This window comes from Rhinolophus sinicus, chromosome 18, assembly GCF_057876585.1.
Source record: "Rhinolophus sinicus isolate RSI-liver-muscle chromosome 18, RSI-T2T, whole genome shotgun sequence".
NCBI classification, from domain to species: domain Eukaryota; kingdom Metazoa; phylum Chordata; class Mammalia; order Chiroptera; family Rhinolophidae; genus Rhinolophus; species Rhinolophus sinicus.
In genome coordinates this window covers 68,886,548-68,911,895 of record NC_142518.1, presented here as the reverse complement: position 1 = coordinate 68,911,895, position 25,348 = coordinate 68,886,548, and the positions used below count along the sequence as shown (strand labels likewise).

At 45.9% G+C, this 25,348-nt stretch overlaps 1 protein-coding gene across 2 annotated transcripts; it reads right to left on the bottom strand.

Moving 5' to 3' along the window:
• Nucleotides 1–25,115, bottom strand: LOC148754653 (uncharacterized). Of its 2 annotated transcripts, XM_088795272.1 has the most exons (4): nt 24,915–25,115; nt 23,835–23,926; nt 3,515–3,599; nt 1–762 (listed from the first exon to the last, which is right to left on the bottom strand). In XM_088795272.1, the coding sequence occupies exons 1-4, from the start codon at nt 25,029–25,031 to the stop codon at nt 646–648; spliced, it is 411 nt and encodes a 136-aa protein (XP_088651398.1). In that variant the 5' UTR covers nt 25,032–25,115; the 3' UTR covers nt 1–645. The 2 variants fall into 2 exon arrangements, 1 of the variants encoding a protein (XP_088651398.1); XR_016020102.1 differs by lacking the exons at nt 23,835–23,926; nt 24,915–25,115 and adding an exon at nt 23,395–23,511.
• Between the last annotated feature and the right edge of the window lie 233 nt (nt 25,116–25,348).

The window sequence follows — 25,348 nt, the reverse complement described above, 5'->3', positions numbered from 1 at the left end:
TGTAGTATATATTTTATATTTAATATACTATAGGCAAATATTACTAAGCAAGAGAAAGTTGGTGTAGCAAAATTATTGCGAAAACAGTAGTATTGACCCACAGCAGCATGGCACATCACAGACACCATACCAAGCAGATTTATTCAACATTCTGAACAAGAACCACTGGTTAGATATAATCAAAATGCAACTTGACTTTTATCTAATTGTAAAGGTTTTCCCAGGCCCTGTGGCTTTGCTAACTCACTCTACAGAGCCCTACAGTCACTTTAAACTACAAATTGAGCCTCAATTCAGTGATTAGCACCCCCAGTTCCAAATAATAAAGGACTCTCTGAACTTGATTTAGAGTTAAATCTTTTCTTCTCCCTCAGCTAGCACCAACTTAAGGTGGACCTCCCACTTCTGGGGGAAGGGATGTGCTGGGTTTCTTCTCTTTCCCCATCATCACCAGCTTGCTGATTTTGACTTCAGGCCTATCTGGGGTTGAAGGGAGGAGAGTAAGCAGAAAGTTCTTGACTGGTCGCATAGTTAAGTTGGCTTAATGCTCTCAGGGTCTAGCTTGTTTCCAACTCTTTCTCTTCGGACGCCCCCCCTAGTGCAACGCCTGTATCAGGAGTGAGACATTCTACTGCTATTTCTCCTTCAGCTCTGGTTTTCCAGTTGTCCATTCCGTACTGTTAGAATCCATGGCACTCCCAAACGGTTCTCTTCTGCAGATCCCTCAATACCAAGCAGCTTGTTCTCCTGCATGGCCCACTCCTGGTACAAGAGAAACACCCATATGTCTTTGGCCCCCAACAAATTGAGAATACAGACATCTCAATTCATTCACCTCTCCTTTGCTCCCACCATCACTACAGCCACCCTCCCCAGCCCGTAAGATTTCTCATTCTGGAATCAGATCCCATTTCACTGTACCTCCAAAATCCAGGAGATACATACCAAGCTTCCAGGGGTCCAGTTGAAGCCTTGCAGTGAAGGGGAAGGTACCTCAGCTCTTCACCTTGGAAACCTATTCCAGAAATCCTCACAAAAATTCCTTCTCTGTATCTCCTCTCTCAACCCTTTTTAATCCTTATAAATTGCTTGATTATTTCCAATGAAAACCTAGCTTTAGAATTTCACATTTACTTTATCTTGGTGCATAAGAGGAAACTTCCAATTTAACATCGTCTCATGCAAATTTAAACCAACCAATGTGGGCTTTGGAGTGTGACAAACCTAGGTTAGAACACAAGTTCAGCACCTTACTAGATTTGGGGTCTCGGAAAATACACTTAACCTTTCCCAGTTGTTTCTTCATTTAAGGGACTACTGCTACCTACCTCACAGGATTGTTATGGGAATTAGAGAGAACCAACCTAAAACAGCAGACACTGCATCTGGCCCTCAGTGGGAAGTCAAGGAAATGTTAGTTTCCTTCCCACCCTGCCTCTTCCCGTCCTCAAAAAACATGCCTTTGACACACTACCATAAAGAGGATTTGTAAATGTAAAGACAAGAAGGGGAAAGAAGGGATTATCTTCGGTACCATTTCTGTATTCCAGAATAAATTGTCTGATGGATACAGTATAGGACAAGGGGTAAATAATATCATACCACTCTCACTCTGTGTGTTACCCACCCAATGGAGTTGAAGGTACGGGAAACAATCATTATACCATTTAACTGATTCATGTGTTTCCTGAACCTTCATTTTAGCTTTTAGGTTAAAAATCAGTAAAGCAGATGTACTTAGAGCTTTAGAACTTTATATTGAGAGGTCCACCGCCAAACTCATCAATAGCTACAGGACCTGGTAAGATCCTTCCCCTCTTCTGACTTTATCAAAGATGGTACCGTGTTTCCCCAAAAATAAGACCATCAGCTCTAATGCGTCTTTTGGAGCAAAAATTAATATAAGACCTAGTGTTATATTTTATTTTATAGTATATTTTATATTTATTATATATGATATGATATACCCGGTCTTATACTAAAATAAAACCAGGTCTTATGTTAATTTTTGCTCCAAAAGACACATTAGAGCTGATTGTCTGGCTAGGTCTTATTTTCGGGGAAACACGGTAAAATGGCTGATATTATTTAATATGTATGAGACCCTAAGTGGTCTATATAATTCATATAAACCTCACAACAACCCCAAGAGGAAGTAATGCCATTATACCCACTTTAGAGAAGGAGAACAGAGGCCAGGGACACAGAGCTAAAAATGGTAGACCTGGGACTTGAACCCAGTTAGTCAAGCTCTTAACTGCTAGACTATACCATCCTTTAAAGAAAAATAGTACAGCTACTGAGAAATGTGAAACTTGAGGTCTCATCTGTGAGTGCACCCTGACCCTATGTATCACTTCAGGGCCTCGTAGAAGCAGACGCCAAGACAAGACTAGACATACAAGACACATGGGGAAACACTGGTGAAAAATTAAGGGAGCAGGAGGAGATTGGAAGAACCTTCAGACTGGGAAGCACATCTCATACCTGTGAAAGGAGAGGGAGGGAAGGAGGATTAGGCTTGAGGAGCCTCAGACTACAGTACGAAGACAAGAAAGTTTGTACCAGGCCATGGGGGTGGGCAGTACAAGCAAAGATTAAAGGAGTTTTCTATCCAAGGAGCAAAAATGGGCTGGCTCCAGCAGCCCAGCTGTGCTCAGTTACAGTGTGGGAAGAGTCTGGGGAGAGAGTGGCCTTAGCAGAAATGTCAGGCAGATCCAAAGGTTCTTTGGAGGAAATACCTGAGCTGTGTGACTCCACGGCCACCACAGACCCCGTGACTTTCCTGGCAGTCATCCACATATTGTCTACTGACTGAGGGTCCTGGACCCGCAGTGCTTTGTGCTCTGGTGCTGGCCAGGCAAGCCGCCTTCTGGACATGTGATGGAGATAACAGCCTTCTGCCTGGAGAAGGACGTGGTGAGGGGCCCAGAGAACCAGGCTCTGGATGCTGCTGACCCTCCACCATCAGTACCTTCAAAACCATCTTCACACCGATCCACAGCTTGACGGCCCTGGCCCCCAAGTCATGGGTTGGGCCTGCAGCGCGTAGGGGTGTTCACAGAGTGCTAACACCCCTTTTCTCCTGAGCTGTAGGACCACGTGCCTTCGCAAGCTCCCTTTACCTGGGGTCCCTGTGCCTCTGGGCCTGGGGGGATACAGACATCACAAGCACTGCACCGGGCTCACACACAGCTACAGTCACCATAGAACCAGCAAAACAGGCTGCGGCACATCCGAGGCCCTTTTGGGAGTTTGAGCAAGGTGGATAGGAAAGGGATGGGTGAGGTCTACCCCCATTTTCGGGAGGCTACTTCACTGGGCTCTGGGAGAAGGGCTAGCCCCTTCTGCTTCAGCCCCAAGTTATCCAGTCAGGCCCAGGTTGGACACCTGCCTGCTCAAAGACGATCCCGACCAATGTTTGCAGCTAGGAATCCTTAGGGGGTTCCTCTCCTCTCCTAAAAAAGTTTCCCAAAATAGAAAGGGAAATGCGGGAAAGGCAGTGTGCTCTGACCTGTAATGGGGACAGTCGTCCTCCAGGTAAATGTGTCCAAGACAGCAAGTCCATGAGCTTAGGAGGGTCTGGTGCCCGCTGCAGGCTGGAGCAGAGAAACCGAGGTCAGACCCCCCCTGGAGAGGAGTGTGATTGGGGTGAGCCCAATCCACATCCTGCCTGAGCACCACCCCTCAGAGTGCCAGGGAGATGGACTCGTCCTGTCTGTAAAACTGCCAGTGAGTTCCTGGACCCTCGTCTCACCCAGCTGGAATCCAGCCCCACCAGCAACCGTCAGGCTGCCATAACCTTGAAGACTGGTCTGGAGACATGAAGATCCCCCCAAAATGGTATCACAGAGGAAACAAAAAGCCAAGGGCACCTTCATTCTTGCTTTGCTTTATAGAAACTGTTTTCTTATATTACACTTGTCACATTATGTTTACAATTTTTCATTCTTTGTTTTAGTGCTTTATAAAGGCATTCCCCCCCCTTGAATTGTTATGAATATCTTCTTATAGTTTCGTTTTCTCACTTTATAGTTTATGCTCTCTCTGGGCACGTAGAAAATTAAACTTCCCAAGCCCCGGCCACCCCAAACACTTGCTGTTAGGTGAGGCAGCGTGACTAATTTGGGCCAATGAGCTGTACACAGCAATGACTTATGTTCCTTCTAGGCTAAAGTTACTTTAGATGAGTGGGAGGGACACTCTCCCCTTACCAGTGACCAGCGATGTTCCAGGTTGTGGAACCTCTGTCAGCCAACATCCCTGACTATGGGAAGCAGAGCCCCCTGGCCCCTTATCTTCTCAATACATGTTGGACATGTATTGTGTGTTAGAAAAAGACATTTCCTGTGTTAAACTACTGAGGTTTGGAGGTTTTTACACCAGCATAATGTTAGCCTAACCTGGTAAACTCAGTGATGGCTCTCAAAGTTTATAGTCTCGTAAGTAGAGTGACCCATAAAACTTGTAGAAATGCATATTTTATGACACAAATGGATGGGGGGATAAACTTATGGATTACTGATGATAGGAGAGAACTACTGGTTTATCAGCTCAGAGACAAATCCTTTTGAATTTTATATTTTTAATTTTTTTTAACCTAATAATAGTATTTGTTATTCAGATAATTTATATTCTTTTTGGAAAAATGAGAAGGCACAAACAAAAAGGAAAAATTAAAAAACTAGAACAGACACACACAGATAATTTGTTCTGGTGAGTTACAATGACATAACTTTTCTTGTAAAAGACCATCTACTCCCTATAAAAGAGGAATGGAAAAAAGAATCCAAGCTACTCATTTGAGAGCTTCATGCACCTCCCAACACACACAGACACACAAACACACACAGCAGGCTGAAAGTGTCAGAATACACTCACAGCAAGGAGAGAGTATTAAATGCACAGACACATGCTCATGGCCAGAGTGTGAAGTATACACACTATAGGGTAAGAGTGTGTGGAATGCAGACACGCAACAGCAGGATGAGAATATGAGGAATGGACACATATGGCCAGCTGAGACTGTGGGGAACACTCAAAAACAGCCAGGTGAGACTGGGGGGAATGAATGCACAGGTGGCAGGGAGACAGTGTGGGTTGTCAACCCACACAGCAGGGAGAGAATGTGGGGAATCACCCAGAAACATGTTGGTGAAAGTGTGGAGAATGCACACACACGCACACAGTAGGGTCAGTGAGTGGAAATGTAACTAACCACACATACACATGGTAAGACATGGGAAATGACCCACACATGGCAGGGAGAGACCCTGGGAAATCACACACAGCAGGGTGAGGGTGGGGAATGCACAAACACACACATCAGAAAGAGTGTGAGAAACTAACATACACGTCAAGGAAAGAGCGTGGGGAATAGACACACAGCACAGTGAAAGTGGGGGAAATGCACAAACACACGCGACAGGACAAGAGAGTAGAAATGTACACATACGCACACAAACTGTGGGAACGAACATACAGGAAGGTAAGGCAAAAGTGTGGGGAACACACAGACATCCAAGTGAGACTGTGGGGACACACGGACAGATGAGTCTGTGGTGAACACACACACCCAGAATATAGTGGGGGTAATGCACACACACAGCTAGCTGAGAGAGCAAGGAATGCACATACACAACAGCTGAGAGTGTGGGGAACACTCACTAGAAGCCAGATGAGAGTGGAGAATGCAAACACGGACAGCTGTCACTATGGGTAATGCACACACACGGCTAGCTGAGAGTGTGGGGAACACACAAATGGATGGCTGACAGTGTATGGAACACGCACTAACAGCCAGCTGAAACTGTGAGGAATGAACACCCACAACAAGCCGCGGGGGGTGGGAATGCACACATGCACACATCACAAGGCGAGAGTGAAAACTGCACGCACACATAGGGCACGAGGGGGCTATGCACACATGTCAAAGAACAAGTGTGTGCAATGCACACACATAACACCCAGTGTGGGGAATGCACACACACACGTAAACATTATGGCCAGATACAAGAAATGTACACACACATGCACACGGGAAGTGCTGGGAATGGAGCCAAACATGGCATGAACAGAGCATGGAGATGCAGACACACAGCAGGGTCAGTTGGGGAATGCACACAAATGGACAGCAGTCACGGGATCATGCACAGAAACGGCTATCTGCAAGTGTGGGGAACACTCACAGCCAGCTGACAGTGTAGGTTATGCATACACGTGGCTAGCTGAGAGTGCGGGGATTGCTCACACATGGCCAGCTGAGAGAGTGGGGAACACTCACCGACAGACAGGTGACAGAGGGGAATGAACACACATGACAAGATGAGAGTGTGCAGAATGCACTTACAAGCCCAGATAAGAGTATGAGGAACACAAAAACGAAGGCCATTAAGAGTATAGGGATGCACATGCACGGCGAGCTGCAAGTATGGGGAACCTACACACACAAAGCCACTTGTAAGTGTGGATAACACATACACACAGCCAATTGATAGTGTTGGAAATGCACACACACAATCAGGTGGAAATGTGGGGAACCCTAACTAACATCAAAGTGAGAGAGTGGAGAATGCGCACAAACGGACAGCTGACAGCGTAGGTTATGCACACAAATGGCCAGCAGAGAGTGTGGGGAACACTCACAGCCAGCTGAGAGTGCAGTAAAAGAACACTCAGGGCAACCGGAATATGGGGAATGCACACAAACACACACCCCCAAGTGACATTGTGGGGAATGCACACCCATGACAATGCTAGTGTGAAAAATGCACACAGAACAGCAGGGCTCGAGGGTGCAATGGACACACACCAAGGAAAGTGTGCAATGCACACACATATCACGGCACATATATGGAATGCATATACGCGTAAATGGTATGGGCAGACACTGGAAATGTGCATACACATGCACACGGGGACTAATGGGAATGGACCCAAACATGGCAGGAAGAGAGCATGGGGATTCACACACACCGCAGGGTCAGTTGGGGAATGCACACATACAATACACATAGCAACATGACTGGGTGGCGAATGCACACACCACACAGGGAGACAGTGTGGGGAACATACACAGAGCCAGGTGAGACTGTAGGGAATGCACACTCACAGACAGCTGAGGCTGTGGGGAACACACACGCCTGGCAGACAGTATGGGGAAAGCACACACAGCCAGCTGAATATGTGGGAAATACATATCAACAGCCAAGTGAGAGGTAAGGGAATGGACACAAAGAGCTAGCTAAGAGTGTAGAGAATGCACACACAGCAAGCTGAGTATATGTAGAAAGCAGACACATGGACAGTTGACAATGGGGGGTAACACACACACAGACAGGTGACAGGGTGGGCAATGCACACACATGGTTAGCTGACAGTCTGGGGAATACTCACAAACAGCCAGCTGAGAGTGCAGGGAACACGCACTGACAGCCGGCTGAGAGTGTGGGGAATGAACACCCACAGCACGCGCAGAGTGTAGGATATGCACACACACACCCAGGTGAGTGAGGGGAATTCACACACGACAGAAAGAGAGTGACAGATGCACACATAACAGCAGGGCTCGAGGGGGCAATGCACACAAATGCCAAGAACTGGGTTCATACACACACATCTCGGCGAGTGTGCACAATGCACAGAAACATGAACACTGCGGCCAGAAAAGGGAACTGTACATACACATGCACACGGGGATTAATGGGAACGGATCCACACATGACAGAGAGAGAGCACGGGGATTCACACACACAGCAGGGTCAGGTGTGGAATACACACATACAATACACACAGCAACATGACAGTATAGCAAATGAACACACAGCACAGGGTGAGAGTGTGGGGAACACACACACAGCCAGGTGAGACTGCGGAGAATGCACACGCATGGACAGCTGAGGCTGTGGAGAAATACACACTTGACAGAGTATGGGGAATGCACACACACACACACCTGAGTATGTGGGAAACACACATAATCAGCCAAGTAAGGACATCATAAAAATGGTGGCATGAGGTGAGCCTCTTGAAATCTCCCCTGGAATTTACAACAAATTGAACAACTATATCTCCACAAAGGACTCCCTGCACAGCAGACAGGCAAGATGAAGAGGCCCACTACTCAAATCATCTAAAGGTGGGCAAATTGCATGAGCCGGGGAGGGAAGAAGGGAGAAGTATGGAGACGGCGATGCACGGGCACAGGACGCAGACCTAGCTCAGTGCTCCGAGCTCGCTGCATCCTGGAACTACCGCAGCTGCAGGAGAGGGAAGAACTCGGACTGCTAGGGCTCCGCTTATGACCCACAGGGCTGAGGAGACAGCATATAACATGGCTGAACCGAAAGCTCACGGCAGAGACCTCGGAGCAAAGACTGAGGGAAGAAGGCTGAAAACAGTGGTTTAAGCCCTCACTGCCAAGCAGAGAATGGAAGCCTTAGGCACTGAGCCTAGCCACCCCCTCCCCACCCTTCCAGAGCTCACCCCACCCCCACCTGCCCGGTGCTAGAAGCGGAACAGTAGCAGGGTCAGATCAAAAGAACAGAGTATTTGCTGTTCTGAGAACTGTGGACCGCAGACGCAGATTCACAGCCCAACTACTTCCGGCAAAGAGCAGGGAGCTGTGGAAGCAGGACCAGCTGTGGTGGTGGTCACCGCCATTGCTCTGGGCCACCTCTCACAACTCATCCCACCCCTGGCCCCACCTATCTGGGTGGATCCCTGCTGGAGTAAACAGAACTGCTGAAACACATGGGCTCTGAATCTGGTGCAGGAAGCGCTTTGGAACTTCAGAAGCTCTACACATCCCTCCACAAAGGCAGCACCCTATTTAGGCGAACTGTTCACAGACGAGAAGCCCACCATTCAGGGAATCCCCCCATTGTGTGAGAAGCCGGAATAGTGCAGAGAAAATATAACACTACAGTGTGAGAGAGAATAAAAGGTTGCAGTTGGACAGAAAATAAAACATTCTACCAACAGCTACAGGAAAACAAAAGAAAGATCTCTTTCTATCAACCTGTTGCAGAACCGACTCCTGCAGATGTCTAGGAAGAGAAATAATAAATAATTAATTACCATGAAAAACCAAGGTTATTCAGGAAGACAACTCAGGAAGAAAATGAAAAGTCTCCAGAAAATGAACCTAAAGACATGGAAACATGTGACTTAAATGACAGAGAATTCAAGACTGCAGTTCTTAAAAAACTCAACAAGATGCAAGAAAACACAGACAGGCAGTTTAATGAACTCAGAAACAAATCAAAGAACAAAATGAACATTTTACGAAAGAGATCGAAATTTTAAAAAAGAACCAAATAGAATTTCTGGAGATTAAGAACTCAATAAAAGAAATGAAGAATGAAATAGCCAACTTAGGTAGTAGAGTTGACCAGTTGGACGAAAGTATCAGTGATCTCGAAGATAGAAATCCAGAAATGACATGGATGGAAGAAGAGACTTCAGACTTAAAAGAAATGAAGGAACTCTACAAGAACTTTCTGACTCCGTCAGAAAGAACAATATAAGAATAATGGGCATACCAGAAGGATAAGAAAGAGAGATGGGAACAGAGAGTATATTCTAACAAACAGTCAACGAAAACTTCCCAAACTTGTAGAAAGAACTGGATCCTCGAATCCAAGAAGTAAATAGAACATCTAATTACCTCAACCCCAACAAACCTTCTTCAAGGCACATTGTATTGAAACTGTCAAAACTTAATGACAAAGAAAGAATCCTCAAAGCAGCCAGGGAAAAGAAGACGGTAACGTGCAAAGGAAAGCCCATTAGATTATCATCAGATTTTTCAGGAGAAAATCTACAAGCCAGGAGGCAGTGGAATCAAATATTCAAAATACTGAATGAGAGGGCTGGCCCGGTAGCTCAGGCGGTTAGAGCTCCATGCTCCTAACTCCGAAGGCTGCCGGTTCGATTCCCACATGGGCTAGTGGGCTCTCAACCACAAGGCTGCCAGTTCAATTCCTCGACTCCCGCAAGGGATGGTGGGCAGCGCCCCCTGCAAATAATATTGAACACGGCACCTTGAGCTGAGCTGCCGCTGAGCTCCCAGATGGCTCAGTTGGTTGGAGCGCATCCTCCGAACCACAAGTTCGACTCCCGCAAGGGATGGTGGGCTGCGCCCCCTACAACTAGCAACGGCCACTGGACCTGGAGCTGAGCTGTGCCCTCCACAACTAAGACTGGAAGAATAACAACTTGAAGCTGAACAGCACCCTGCACAACTGAGATTGAAAGGACAACAACTTGATTTGGAAAAAAGGCCTGGAAGTAAGCACTGTTCCAATAAAAAAATTTTTTAAAGTCCTGTTTAAAAAAAAAATACTGAGAGAAATTATGAGCCAAGAATAATATATCCAGCAAAGATATCCTATCAATATGAAGGAGAAATAAAGATCTTTCCAGACATACAGAAGTTGAGGGAATTTTCTAACACATGACCTGCATTACAAGAAACACTGCAGGAGGCAATTTGACCAGCATAAATAGGAATAATTTGTGACAACCAAAATATAAAAGGGGGGAGAGTAAAGGCCTGAACCGGAATATGGGAATGGAGAAAGTAAGCATGCTGAAGAAAATGGAATACTCTAAATATGAAACTTTTTTTTACATAAACTTACTGGCAACCACTCAAAAAAAAAATCCGGAACTGAAATATATAATGTAACAAAAGAAGAAACACAGGGAAAAATCATAGAATACGACAACACAGAAATAATAGATAACAACGAAAAGGCAAAGAAACAATGGAGAGACAGTCTTACCAGAAAACCAAAGATAGAATGATAGGAAATCCTCACATATCAATAATTACCCTAAATGTTAATGGACTGAACTCACCAATAAAAAGGTATGGAATAGCATATTGGATCAAAAAACTAAACCCAACCATATGCTGCCTCCAAGAGACACATTTCACCTATAAGGACAAATATAGACTCAAAGTGAAAGGGTGGAAACTGATACTCCAAGCAAATGGTATCCAGAGAAAATCAAGTGTAGCCATAATGATATCAGATGAAACAGACTTCTGTGTGAAAAAGGTAACAAGAGACAAAGATGGACATTTCATAATGGTAAATGGGACTATACAACAAGAAGACATAACAGTCATCAATCTTTATGCCCCCAATCAGGGAGGACCAAAACATACCAAGCAACTACTAACAGAACTAAAGGGAGAAATTGACCAAAACACAATTATACTAGGGGACCTAATACATCATTGACAGCTATGGATAGATCATCCAAACAGAAAATAAATAATGAAATAGCTGCCCTAAATGACACATTTGATGAAATGGACATAACAGACATTTATAGAGCACTTCATCATAGAACATCAGACTATACAATTTTTTTTAGTGTACCTGGAACATTCTCAAGGATAGACCATATGTTGGGACATATAACTAGCCTCAGCAAATTTAAGAAGACTGAAATCATACCAAGCATATTCTCTGATCACAAGTCTTTGAAATTGGATATCAACTGTAAAATGAAAGCAGGTAAAAACACAGTTATGTGGAGATTAAACAACATACTTTTAAAGAATGACCGGGTCAAAGAAGAAATAAGAGGAGGGATCAAAAGACACATAGAAACAAATGACAATGAAAATACATCCTACCAAAATTTTTGGGATGCGAAAGCAATTTTAAGATCGAAATTTATATCATTACAGGCCTATCTCAAGAAACAAGAAAAATCTCAAATAAATAACCTCATGTTACACCTTAAAGAACTAGAAAAAGAAGAACAAATGAAACCCAAGGTCAGGAGAAGAAAAGAAATAATAAAAATCACAGCAGAACTAAACAAAATAGAGAACAAAAAGATAATGTGACAAAGAGCTGGTTCTTTGAAAAGATTAATAAAATTGATAAACTCTTAGCTGGACTCTCTAAGATAAAAACAAAACAGACACTAATAAACAAAATCAGAAATGAAAGAGGAGAAGTCATCACGGATGCCACAGAAATACAAAGGATCATCCAAGAATACTATGAAGGACTATATGCCACCATATTCAAGAACCTAGAAGAAATGGACAAGTTCTTAGAAACATATAACCTTCCTAGGCAGAATCACGAACTGGAAAATCTAAATAGACCGATCAACAGTAAGGAAATTGAATCAGTCATCGGAAACCTTACCAAAAGCAAAAGTCCGGGACCAGATGGTTTCACTACTGAATTCTACCAAACCTTCAAAGAGGATCTAATATTTGTCCTACTCAAATTCTTCCAAAACATTGAAAAAGAGACAATACTCCCTTACTCATTTTATGAGACCAACATTACCAAAACCTGGTAAGGATAACACACAAAAAAAGAAAACTACAGAACAATATCTCTGATGAATACAGATACGAAAATCCTAAACAAAATTCTAGCAAATCGAATGCAACAATGCATTAAATAGATTATTCATCACGCAAGTGGGGTTCATCCCAAGAGCACAAGGATGGTTCAACATACGCAAATCCATCAATGTGATACATCACATAAAGAAAATAAAGGACAAAAATCATATGATTATGTTAGTTGACACAGAAAACGCGTTTGACAAGATACAACATGCATTTATGATTAAAACACTTAATAAAATAGGTATAGAAGGAAAATACCTTAACATAATAAAGGCCATATATGACAAACCCTCACCTCATCTCATAATTAATGGTGAAAAACTGAAGCCCTTTGCTCTACGTTCAGGAACACGACAGGGCTTTCCCCTATCACCTCTGGTTTTCAACATAGTGTTGGAAGTCCTCGCCAGAGCAATCAGGCAAGAGAAAGAAATAAAGGGCATCCAAATTGGGAATGAAGAAGTTAAATTGTCACTCTTTGCAGATGACATGATGCTATATATAGAAAACCCTAAAGACTCCACCAAAAAGCTATTAGAAACAATCAACAAATACAGTAAAGTTGCCGGCTACAAAATCAACGTACAAAAGTCCATTGCATTCCTATATACTGATAATGATATCTCAGAAAAAGTAAAAAAAAAAAAATTCCTTTTGGAATTGCAACAAAAAGAATAAAATACCTAGGAATAAACTTAACCGAGGATGTGAAAGACCTATATGCTGAAAACTGTAAGACTTTTTTAAAAGAAACTGAAGAAACAAAAAAATGGAAAGACATTCCGTGCTCATGGATTGGAAGAATCAACATAGTTAAAATGGCCATTATTACCCAAAGCAATATACAGATTTAATGCAATCCCCATCAAAATCCCAATGGCATTTTTTAAAGAAATAGAACAAAAAATCATCAGATTTGTTTGGAACCACAAAAGACCCCGAATAGCGAAAGCAATCTTCAGAAAAAAGAACAATGCTGGAGGTATCACACTCCCTGACTTTAGCTTGTACTACAGGGCTACAATAATCAAAACAGCATGGTATTGGCAGAAAAACAGACACATAGACCAATAGAATAGAACCAAGAACCCAGAAATAAAACCCCATAAATATGGACAGATAATTTTTGACAAAGAAGCTAAAAACATACAATGGAGAAAAGACAGCCTCTTCAATAAATGGTGCTGGGAGAACTGGAAAGCCATGTGCAAAAGAATGAAACTGGACTGCTATCTGTCACCATGTACCAAAATTAATTCAAAATGGATCAAAGACTTAAGCATAACACCTGAAACAATAAACAAAAAACATAGATACTAAACTTATGGACCTTGGGTTCAAAGAGTATTTTATGAATTTGACTCCAAAGGCAAGGGAAGTAAAAGCTAAAATAAATGAGTGGAACTATATCAAACTTAGAAGCTTCTGCACAGCAAAAGAAACCATCGACAAAATAAAGAGGCAATCAACTGAATGGGAGAAGATTTTTACAGTGTCTCCAATAGGAGGCTAATATCCAAAATATACAAGGAACTCATACAACTCAACAACAAAAAAACATACAACCCAATTGAAAAATGGGCAGAGTATCTGAAGAGACATTTCTCCAAAGAGGACATACAAATGGCAAACAGACATATGAAAAAATGCTCAACATCACTAATCATCAGAGAAATGCAAATAAAAACCACAATGAGATATCACCTCACCCCAGTTAGAAGGCTATCATCAACAAGACAAATAGGAACAAGTGTTGGAGAGGCTGTGGAGAAAAAGGAACCCTCATACACTGTTAGTGGGAATGCAGAGTGGTGCAGCCGCTATGGAAGGCAGTGTGGAGGTTCCTCAGAAAATTACGAATAGAATTACCATATGACCCAGCAATCCCTCTCCTGGGTATCTACCCAAAAAATCTGAAAACATAAAAAAAAAAAAAAAAAAAAAAAAAAAAAAATCTGAAAACATTTAGAGATAAAGACACGTGTGCTCCAATGTTCATTGCAGCTTTGTTTACGGTGGCCAAGACATGGAAACAACCAAAATGTCGTTCGATAGACGAATGGATAAAGAAGTTGTGGTATATATACACAATGGAGTACTATTCGGCAGTAAGAAACAATGAAATATTACAATTTGTGACAACATGGATGGATTCTGAGATTACAATGCTAAGCAAAATAAGTCAGACAGAAAAAGTAGAGAACCATATGATTTCACTGATATGTGGTATATAAAACTGAAAACAACAAAGAACAAGACAAACAAATGAAGAAACAAAACTCGTAGACATAGACAATAGTTTAGCGGTTACTAGAGGGTAAGAGGGGAGTGGGGGAGCAGGGCTCTACAAGAGGGTAACGGGATCTAATATATGGTGATGGAAGGAGAACTGACTCTGGGTGGTGAACACACAATGTGAGATATAGATGATGTATTACAGAATTGTATACCTGAAGTCTATGTAACTATGTAATAATTGTCACCCCAATAAACTTTAATTAAAAAGAAAATCAGCTAAGTAAGAGGTTAGGGAATGCACACACTTGGCTACTTGAGAGTGTGGGGAATGCACACACATGACAGCGCGAGAGTGATGAATGCGCACAAAACAGCAGGGCTCCAGGGGCAATGCATACATGCCAAGGAAAGACTGTGCAATGCACACACAGCCAGGTGAGACTGTCGGGAATGCACCTCATGGACAGCTGAGTCAGTGGGGAACACACACACCCAACAGACAGTGTAGAGAATGGACAGACACAGTCAGCACAGCATGTGGGAAATAACACATAAGCGAAGTGAGAGGTTGGGAAATACACACAAACACATAGCTGAGAGTGTGGTGAATGCACACAAAAGGCAAGCTGAGTGTGTGGGGAATGCACACGCACAGCCAACTTAGTCTGGGAGGTACACATAAAGGACTAGCTGACAGTGTGGGGAATGCACACACACACAGCCTGCTGAGAGTGAGGGAAACAAAAATACAGGCGGTTGAGAGTGTGCAGAATGTACATGCACAGCCAGCTGAGTATGTGGGAAACGCACACATTCACACACAGACGCACACACACAGCCACCTGAGAGTGTGGGGAATACACACACACAGCCACGTGATAGTGTTGGGAATGAGTACACAGGCCAGCTGAGAGTGTGGGGAACACTCACTAACACACAGGTGATAGCAAGGGGAATAGACACACACAGTGAGCTTAGAGTGTGAATAATACACACACGAGACCAGCTGAGTTGTGTGGGGAATGCACACACAACAAGATGACACTGTGGGGCATGCATCTACATACCCAGATGAGACTATGGGGAACACAAACACAAAGGCTGTTGAGAGAGTGGGGACTGCAACAGACGAACAGCTATCACTGTGGGTAATGCACACACATGGCTAAGTGCAAGTGTGGGGAACACACACAGACAGCTGACAGTGAGCATTACACACACGGCTAGATGAGAGTGCTGGGGATGTGCAGACACAGTCAGCTGAGAGTTGGGGAACACACACACAGCCGTGTGATAGTTTAGAAACGCACACACATGGCCAGCTTAGAGTGTGGGGACCACTCACACATGGCCAGCTGAGTATCTGGGAGGTTCACATAAAGAGCCAGCTGACAGTGTAGGGAATGCACACACACGGCCTGCTGAGAGGGAGGGAACACAAAAACACAGGCAGTTGAGAGTGTGCAGAAAACACACATACAGTCAGGTGAGTCTGTGGGAAACACACACACACACACAGCCACCTGAGAGAGTGGGAAATACATACACACAGCCACGTGTTAGCGTGGGGAATGAATACACCAGCCAGCTGAGAGTGTGGGGAACACTCACTAACAGATAGGTGATAGCAAGGGGAATGGACATACACAGTGAGCTGAGAGTGTGGGAAAACATAAAATCATAGGCGTTTGCGTGTGGGGAATGTACACGCACAGCCAGCTGAGTCTGAGAGATACACATAAAGAGCCAGCTGACAGTGTGGATAGTGCACATGCACACACACGGCCTGCTGAGAGTGGGGGAAAACAAAAACACAGGCAGTTGAGAATGTGCAGAATGTACACGCACAGCTGGCTGAGTCTGTGGGAAACACACACACACAAATGTACACACACACAGCCACCTGAGTATGGGGAATACATACACACAGCCACTTGATAGTGTTGGGAATGAGTATACCGGCCACTTCAGTGCGTGGGGAACACTCTAAAAGACAGGTGATAGCAAGGGGAATGGACACACACGGTGATCTTAAGAGTGTGGATAATGCACACACACGACTACCTGAGTGTGTGGAGAATGCACACACGACAAGATGAGAGTGTGGGGAATGTACCCACAGGCCAAGATTAGAATATGGGGAACACAAAAACGAAAGCTGGTATGTGTGTGGAGAATGCACATGCACAGGCAGCTGAGAGTGTGCGGAACCCACAAACACAAAGCCACATGTGAGTATGGATTACACATACAAACAGCCAATTAATAGTGTTGGGAATGCACACACACACGACCAGGAGAAAATGTGGGGAACACTCACTAACACCAAGGTGAGAGAGGGAGGAATGCATACAAATGGACAGCTGACAGTGTACGTTATGCACAGCTGAGAGTGTGGGGAACACTCACAAACAGCCAGCTGAGAGTGTGGGAAATGAACACCCACTGCAACCAGAGAGTGTGGCAAATGCACACACACACACACACACAGGTGAGAGTGTGGGGAATGCAAACCCGAGAGTGCAACAGTGAAAAATATACACACAATAGCAGGGCTCAAGGGGACAATGGACACATGCCAAGGAAAGAGTGTGTGCAATGCACACACACATCACAGCGAGTGTAGGGAATGCACACACAAGGAACCAGTATGGGCAGACACTGGAAATGTACACACTCATGCACATGGGGAGTTGTTGTCACACAGCAGCCTAGCCGCTTGTCCCTACCATCCTTTCCTTAGGGAAAGAGGGTTGCGGGTTGTCCCTCTTAGGGGTTGAGTTTTATAGGTCTCCTCTCTTGGTCCCAGTATGCTGGGTCTGCGGTCAAAGACGAGTAAGTTTCCTCAAGGGAGGGACGACTTAAGCCAGACGGGACCCCAGGGACCCCCATGAGTTAGCCTTTGAAACTAGGAGGGATGCCCCTCCTCCAATGTTTCCTGGGAGCTGCTGACTCCTGCTTCACGTGACCAGCACCCTATTGTGCTAAGGAATGATTAATTGAGTGAAACCATCTCACTCCCCGCTTGGCTCATGGGATGATTGCCATGAGAGACCTGCTCCCCCAGGGATTGTATACGCCGCACCTTGTTCACACGGGGACAGCATGCACAGGTTGCTTTGGGACAATATGATTGGATATTGGGAACATGCTAATTGTATTAGTAGTGTAAGAGTTTTACAGACCCTGCCCAGAATCATGTGATGCCTATTGTAAAAAAGCAATAAATACCCACGACGACCCGATTCGGGGCTCCAGTCTCTTGAGGCTGTGAGTCCCTTGGTCCTCTGTGGTTTCTCTGCATTCAGTGTCTCTGGTCTCTTTATTTCTATAATAGAATTTAGCCCTTGCCGCCTCCCTCGCTTTCCCCACTGCTTGTGTTGTGCAGGTCGCAACAGGGAGTGTTGGCAGTCGACCCGCCCATGGCATGGAGAGAATATGGGGATTCACACACACAGTAAGGTCAGCTGGGGAATGAACAAATAAAATACACACAGCAACATGACAGGGTGGCAAACCAACACATAGCACAGGGTGAGAGTGTGGGGAACACACACACAGACAGGTGAGAGTGCGGAGAATGCACACTCATGGACAGCTGAGGCTGTGGAGAATACACACACCTGGCAGACAGTGTGGAGAATGCACACACATGGCCAACTGAGTATATGGGAAATATACAATCAGCCAAGTGAGAGGTAGGGGAATGGACATACACACACAGCTGAGAGTGTGGAGAACACAAAAACAAAGGCCGTTGAGAGTGTGGGGAATGTACACGCACAGCCTGGTGAATCTGTGGGAAACACACAAACACTCAGCCACCTGAGAGTGTGGGGAATACATACGCACAGCCATGTGATAGCGTTGGGAAATAATACACTGGCCAGTTGAGTGTGGGAACGTTCACTAACAGATAGGTGATACCGAGGGGAATGGACACACATGGCGAGCTAAAAATGTGGGAAATAACACATAAAGAGCGAAGTGAGAGTTTGGGAAATGCACACACACGGCTAGCTGAGTGTGTGGTGAATGTACACACAAGGCAAGCAGAGTTTGTGGGTAATGCACACAAGACCACCTGAGAGTGTGGGCAATCCACACACAACCCAGCAAAGACTGTGGGGAATACAAACACATAGGCAGTGGAGAGTGTGGAGAATGCACACTCACAGCCAACTTAGTCTGGGAGGTACACATAAAGGACCAGCTGACAGTGTGGGGAATGTGTGCGCGCACACACACGGCCTGCTGAGAGTGAGGGAAAACAAAAACAGGCAGTTGAGAATGTGCGGAATGCACACGAACAGGCAGCTGAGTCTGTGGGAAACGTGCACACACACACACACACACACACACACACACACACACACAACCACCTGAGAGTATGGGGAATACATACACACAGCCATGTGATAGTATTAGGAATGAATACACGGGCCAGCTGAAAGTGTGGGGAACACTCACTAACAGACAAGTGATAGATAGCGAGGGGAATGGACACATTCTGCCAGCTAAGAGTGTGGATAATGCACACACACAGCTAGCTGAGAGTGTGGGGAATGCACACACATGACAGTGCGAGAGTGATAAATGCACACACAGCAGCAGGGCTCGAGTGGGCAATGCATACACACACCAAGGAAAGAGTGTGTGCAATGCACCACACATCACAGCAAGTGTGGGAAATGCACACAAACGAGAAGAGTACAGTCAGGTACTGGAAATATACACATACATAACACACAGGGAAAGTGCTGGGAATGGAACCGCACATGGGAGGGAGAGAGTATGAGGGTTCACACACACAGCAGGGTCAGAGTAGGGAATGCACATGTACAATGCACACAGCAACATAACAGGGTGGCAAATGACACGGCAGGGTGAAAGTGTGGGGAACACACACACATCCAGGTGAGACTGTGAGGAATGCATAGCTGCACACTAACAGCTGAGTCTGTGGTGAACACACACACACAGCAGATAGTGGGGGTAATGCACACACACAGCTAGATGCGAGTGTTGGGAATGAACACCCACGGCCAGCTGAAACTGTGGGGAACCTACACACACAAAGCCACATGTAAGTGTGGATAACACATACACACAGCCAATTGATAGTGTTGGGAATGCACACACACGACCAGGTGAAAATGTAAGGAACACTCACTAACACCAAGGTGAGAGAGTGGGCAATACACTCAAACGGGTAGCTGACAGTGTAGGTTATGCACACAAAAAGAGCAGCTGAGGGCGGCTGGATGGCTCAGTTGGTTAGAACATGAGTTCTCAACAAGGTTGCTGCTTCAATTCCCACATGGGATGGTGGGCTGCACCCCCTGCAACTAAAGATTGAAAACGGTGACTGGACTTGGAGCTGAGCTGTGCCCTCCATAACTACTTGGAGCTGATGGAGAAACTTGGGCCCTGGAGAAACAGACTGTTCCCCAATATTCCCCAATAAAATAAAATTTTTTAAAAATGGGCAGCTGAGACTGTGAGGAACACTCACAGTCAGCTGAGAGTGTGGGAAATGAACACCCACAGCAACCGGAGAGTCTGGAGAATGCACACACACACCCAGGTGAGAGTGTGGGGAATGCACACCCATGACCGCGAGAGTGGAAAATGCATACACAACAGCAGGGTTCGAGGAGGCCAAGGACACACAGGCCAAGGAGAGTGTGTGAAATGCACACACACCACGGCAAGTGTGAGGAATGCACACACACGCAAACAGTACGGCCAGCCATTAGAAATGTACAAAAACATGCACATGGGGAGTGCTGGGAATGGACACACACATGGCAGGGAGAGAGTAGGGGGATTCACACACACAGCAGTGTCAGGGTGGGGAATGCACACATACAACACACACAACAACATGACAGTGTGGGAACGAATACACAGCATAGGGTGAGAGAGTGGGAACACACACACAGCCAGATGAGACTGTGGGGAATGCACACTGACAGACAGCTGAGGCTGTGGGACACACACACCCAGCAGATAGTGTGGGTAATGCATACATACAGCTAGCTGAGAGTGTGGGGAATGCACGTATGGACAGCTCAGAGTGTGGGGAACCCCCCCCACACACACACACACAGCCACCTGAGAGTGTGGGGAATACATACAGAGCCATGTGATAATGTTGGGAATGCAAACACATGGCCAGCTTTGAATGTGTGGAACACACGCACACAGAAAGGTAGAATATGGGGAATGCACACACATGGCCAGCTGAGATTGTGGGGAACACACACAACCAGATGCAAGTATGGGGAATGGGCTGACATAGACAGCTCAGTCTATGGGGAATACACACAGAGCCAGCTGACAATGTGGTTAATGCACACACACCCAGGTAAGAGTGTGAGGAACAGAAAAACACTGGCAGTTGAGAGTGTGGGGAATGCACACACACGGCCAGCTGAGAGTGTGGGGAACACTCACTAACAGCCAGCTGTTGAATGTGGGGAATCCACACACACGGCCAGGTGAGAGTGTGGGGAATGCACACACGACCGGGCGAGACTAATAAATGTACACACATACAGCAGGGCGTGAGTGGACAATGCACACACGTCAAGGAAAGTGTGTGCAATGCACACACACATCAAGGCGAGTGTAGGGAATGCAACACGTGCAAACCGTACGGCCAGACACTAGAAATGTACACACACATGCATACATGTGTAGTGTTGGTAATGGATCCACACATGGCCGTGAGATAGCATGGGGATTCACACACACAGCAGGTTGAGTGTGGGGAATGCACACACACACACAAGGCAGTGTGAGAAATGTACACACATGTCAAGGAAAGTGTGGGGAATGTCACACAGCCCAGTGAATGTGTGCGAAATCCACAAACATACACACGACAGGCCAACATAATGGGAAATGTACACACATGTACAAGGTGAAAGTGTGCGGGAACGTACACATAGAAAAGCAAGGCAAGAGTGTGGGGAATGCACACACACGCACACAGCATTGTGGGAATGTGTGTAATGCACACACAGCAGTGCAAGTCTGTGGAGAATGGACATGCACAGCAGGGTGACTGTGGATCGAACCCACATGTGCCAGGGAGACAGTGTGGGGTATCAACCCATACAGCAGGGAGAGAGTGTGGGGAATGCACACAGTCAGCTGAGAGTGTGGGGAACACATACACACAGCCACGTGATAGTGTTAGGGATGTACACACACATCCTGGTGAGTATGGGGAATACGCACACAAGGCCAGACGTGTGTGGTAATACACCTAGACACTGGAGGGACATACGGCATGAACCCACAAACTCAACACACACAGCAAATTGACAGTGTTGGGAATGAACACACAGCAGGGTGAGAGTGTGGGGAACGCACACAGGGCAGATTGAGGTTGTGGGGAAGTAAAAAACACACAGCAGGGTTGGAGAATGTGGAATGGACACACACAGCATGGCGATCTTGTGGGATGTACACAAGGCAGTGTGAGAGTGTGGACAATGCACACCAAGAGATCAGGGAGAAAGGGTAGCAAATACACACACACGGTAGATCGAGTGTGGGGAATGCACACACATAGCAAGGCAACAGTGTGGGGAATGAACAGACACCGCAGGGTGAGAGTGTCAGGAATTTACACACACGGCAGAGTGAGAGTGTGGGTTATGCACATGCAAGGCAGGGTGAGTGTGTGGGAAACACCTACACTCAGCAGGGCAGGAATGTAGAGAAAAAACACACAGATGAGAAGGAGCGAGTGTGGGAATCACAATCACACAGCAGGGTGAGAATGTGGGAAGCACATACACCCATATGGCAGGATGACACAGGGCAAGAGTGTAGAAACTGCATACATACAGCAGGGTGAGGCGGGAATGCACACACACAACAGAACTAGAGTGTGGGGAATGCACACACATGGCCAGGTGAGTGTGGGAATGCACACAAACACACACAGCATGGAGAGAGTGTGGGCAATATCCAAGGCAGGTTGAGATTATGGTGAATGCACACATGCACAGCAGCACGGCTTTGTAGATAATGCACCTACACATGGTAGGGAGAGAGTGTGGGTAATGAACCCACACGTGGCAAGGAGATTGTAGGGAATTACACACATAGTTGGGCCACTGTGGGTAATGTACACAAACACACACAGAAAGGCACAGTGTGGGGAATGCACACACACTGCCGGGTGAGAATATGGAGAATTCATACACATTACAGGGTGAGAGTGTGGGGAATACCCACGGACGGCAGTGTAATAGTTTGTGCAATGCACACATATGGCAAGGTGAGAGTGTAGGGAATGCACACAAATGTACTCACATGCACATGGTGAGAGTGAGTTATGAACATGCACAGCAGGTCAAGTACGTGGGGGACTGCACCTACAAACAGCTGGGAGGGTATGTAGGGAATGCACACTCATTCATTCACACGGCAGTTGAATGTGGTTAATGTACACACGAACATGGCAGGGCGAGACTGTGGGAAATGTACACAACATGCACACAGGGAGTGTCAGGAGTGAACACACACACACGGAAGGTGAGAATGAAGGGTATACTCACACACGGCAAGGTGAAATTATGAGGAATGCGCGCATGCACACACGTATACACACAGCTGGGCAACGAGTGTGTGGGGAATGCAGTGCTAGAAAAAATTCACTTCTGTGTCTGCCCGCCCCCACCCCTGGGGGCTGCAGTCACCAGCCACTATTTCACCCTTTTACAGAGACCGTGTGTGCTTACCTCTTGCTCAGCCTTTCTCTCGTGAACACGCCCACATCCTGCACAATCGGAAGCTGACGCCCACGCGGATTTTCCGCTCACCTCCCCAGAATTCCCCAAGGCACGCCATTTTATGCATCTTAACGAAAAGGGCGTGGCTATGGGGCGGGATCAGCTCTTCGGCCCCCTTTTCCTTTACAGTTCTTTGTGGGTGGCTCCAACCTTCTCATCCACTTGCAGGGAAGCTGGACACTTTTTGTCACCTCCTGTTTCCCTGGGCCAGAGGCCAGCCTGCTCTCCACGCAGTAGAGCGGTTACTTAAACCTGACTACCGGCCCTCCCCAACCCTCCCCCAAGCCCACCATTTTTTTTTTCTTTTTGCCCCAGAATGGACCCCAGCAGGGGCAGGAAAGGGGACATAAGCAGTGCAGTCCTGGGCCTGCTTTTGTGTTGGCCCTCACCTTGGGATAGCCTCTGCTCTTTCAAATCTCCTCAGATCTCGGCCAGGCGGTACCCCTCCTCTTGTCTGGCGTCCAGAAGCGCGCCTGCCTGCCTGCAAAGTAATGAGACGATGCTCAGGCAGGAAAGGACTCAAGCTGTACAGTAGCTTCAGTTCACGTCAGCTTTGTCCAGCGAGGCCCGTGTAACGGTGACACTATATTTTCTACTTTGAGATTTAAACCTCTAGTGTAACTCGTTTTAACAGTGTAATTTAGCTTGGGACTTTTTGAGTTTTTCTTTTCTTCGCTCCCCTCCCTTCCCGCAAAACCTTAATGACTGTTTATATACATTTACTATGCATACCACTTTCAATGGTTCCTGTGGCTGCTCGCTTACTGGCGGTGAAGGAATTCACGAGTCAGGTAGAAATACCGAAGGAAGATCGGTTAAAGTAGGAGGGCCGCTGGGCAGAGTCTGCTGGAAACTACTGCAAACTACTGCCTCGAGTCTTTGGTCTCAAGTTTTGTATTTTACGGCAGTTGGGGTTGGGGGAAAGTGCGGTAAAGCTGGTTATCACAACCTTTGCATACGTTATGCAGATTTAAGTTGGAGCCAGGAGTGGATCCCATACTGATGCAAAACCTCTCCCAGTCGCAGGGCCAACACTGGGCCAAAGTAAACAGAAACCTTGAAACTGGTATGCATGGTAAATGTACAGCTAGCAGAATCATTAAGGCCTGGCGGAAAGGAAACAGAGAAAGAGAAACTTTCCAAAAGTCCCAGCCTAAATTACACTTGTTAAATCAAATTATACCAGAGATCCAAATCTCAAAACAGAAGATACATAGTGCCACCGTGACAATCCTGTCTTAACAGTTCTGTTTACTCCATACCAGTTTTGATGCTTCTGCATACTCCAGACCATACGCAGAGCAGGCTCAATGACCCTTCTTCCCCAAGGAAACCGCCAGGACTCTGACTTGAAAGTCTTTATACTTGCATAAGATTTAACTCCTATCCTTGAAACAAACCAACCTCCGGGAAGCACCTTTTTCCAGGCCTGATCAATTGCCCGTTTCCTTTGTTCTGCTTCTCCTTACCTGCCAATAAAACTTTTTGGCCATACTGGGGAGGAGGTAGGAGGCCGCTTTGGACAGGAGTCTGCCATCGTCCCGGAATGCCGGCATTTTGAATAAACCTGCTTTTCTTTCCACCATCCTCGTCTCTCAAGTTTTGGCTTTCGTGCATCGAACAGCCAGACTTTCAGCACGGTAATATTTAACAGTGAGCTTGGGTCCCCAATTAACCCTCCCATCAGCGCAGCAGGGGCAGGGTGGTCCCTCCCAGCCCGGCCCCCCACCATACAGTCTTTGCCAGAAACATGAAAAATGCATCACCTCCCTGGAATTTCTATTTGCCTATCTCAGAGAGGATCAGCCCCTTGGGGTTAATCCATCCTGTCTTCTTTTTTTCTCTCCAGCTACCAAGACTCTCCACCACCCCTCCCCCAAGACCCGAAGTTCTACCACTGTTT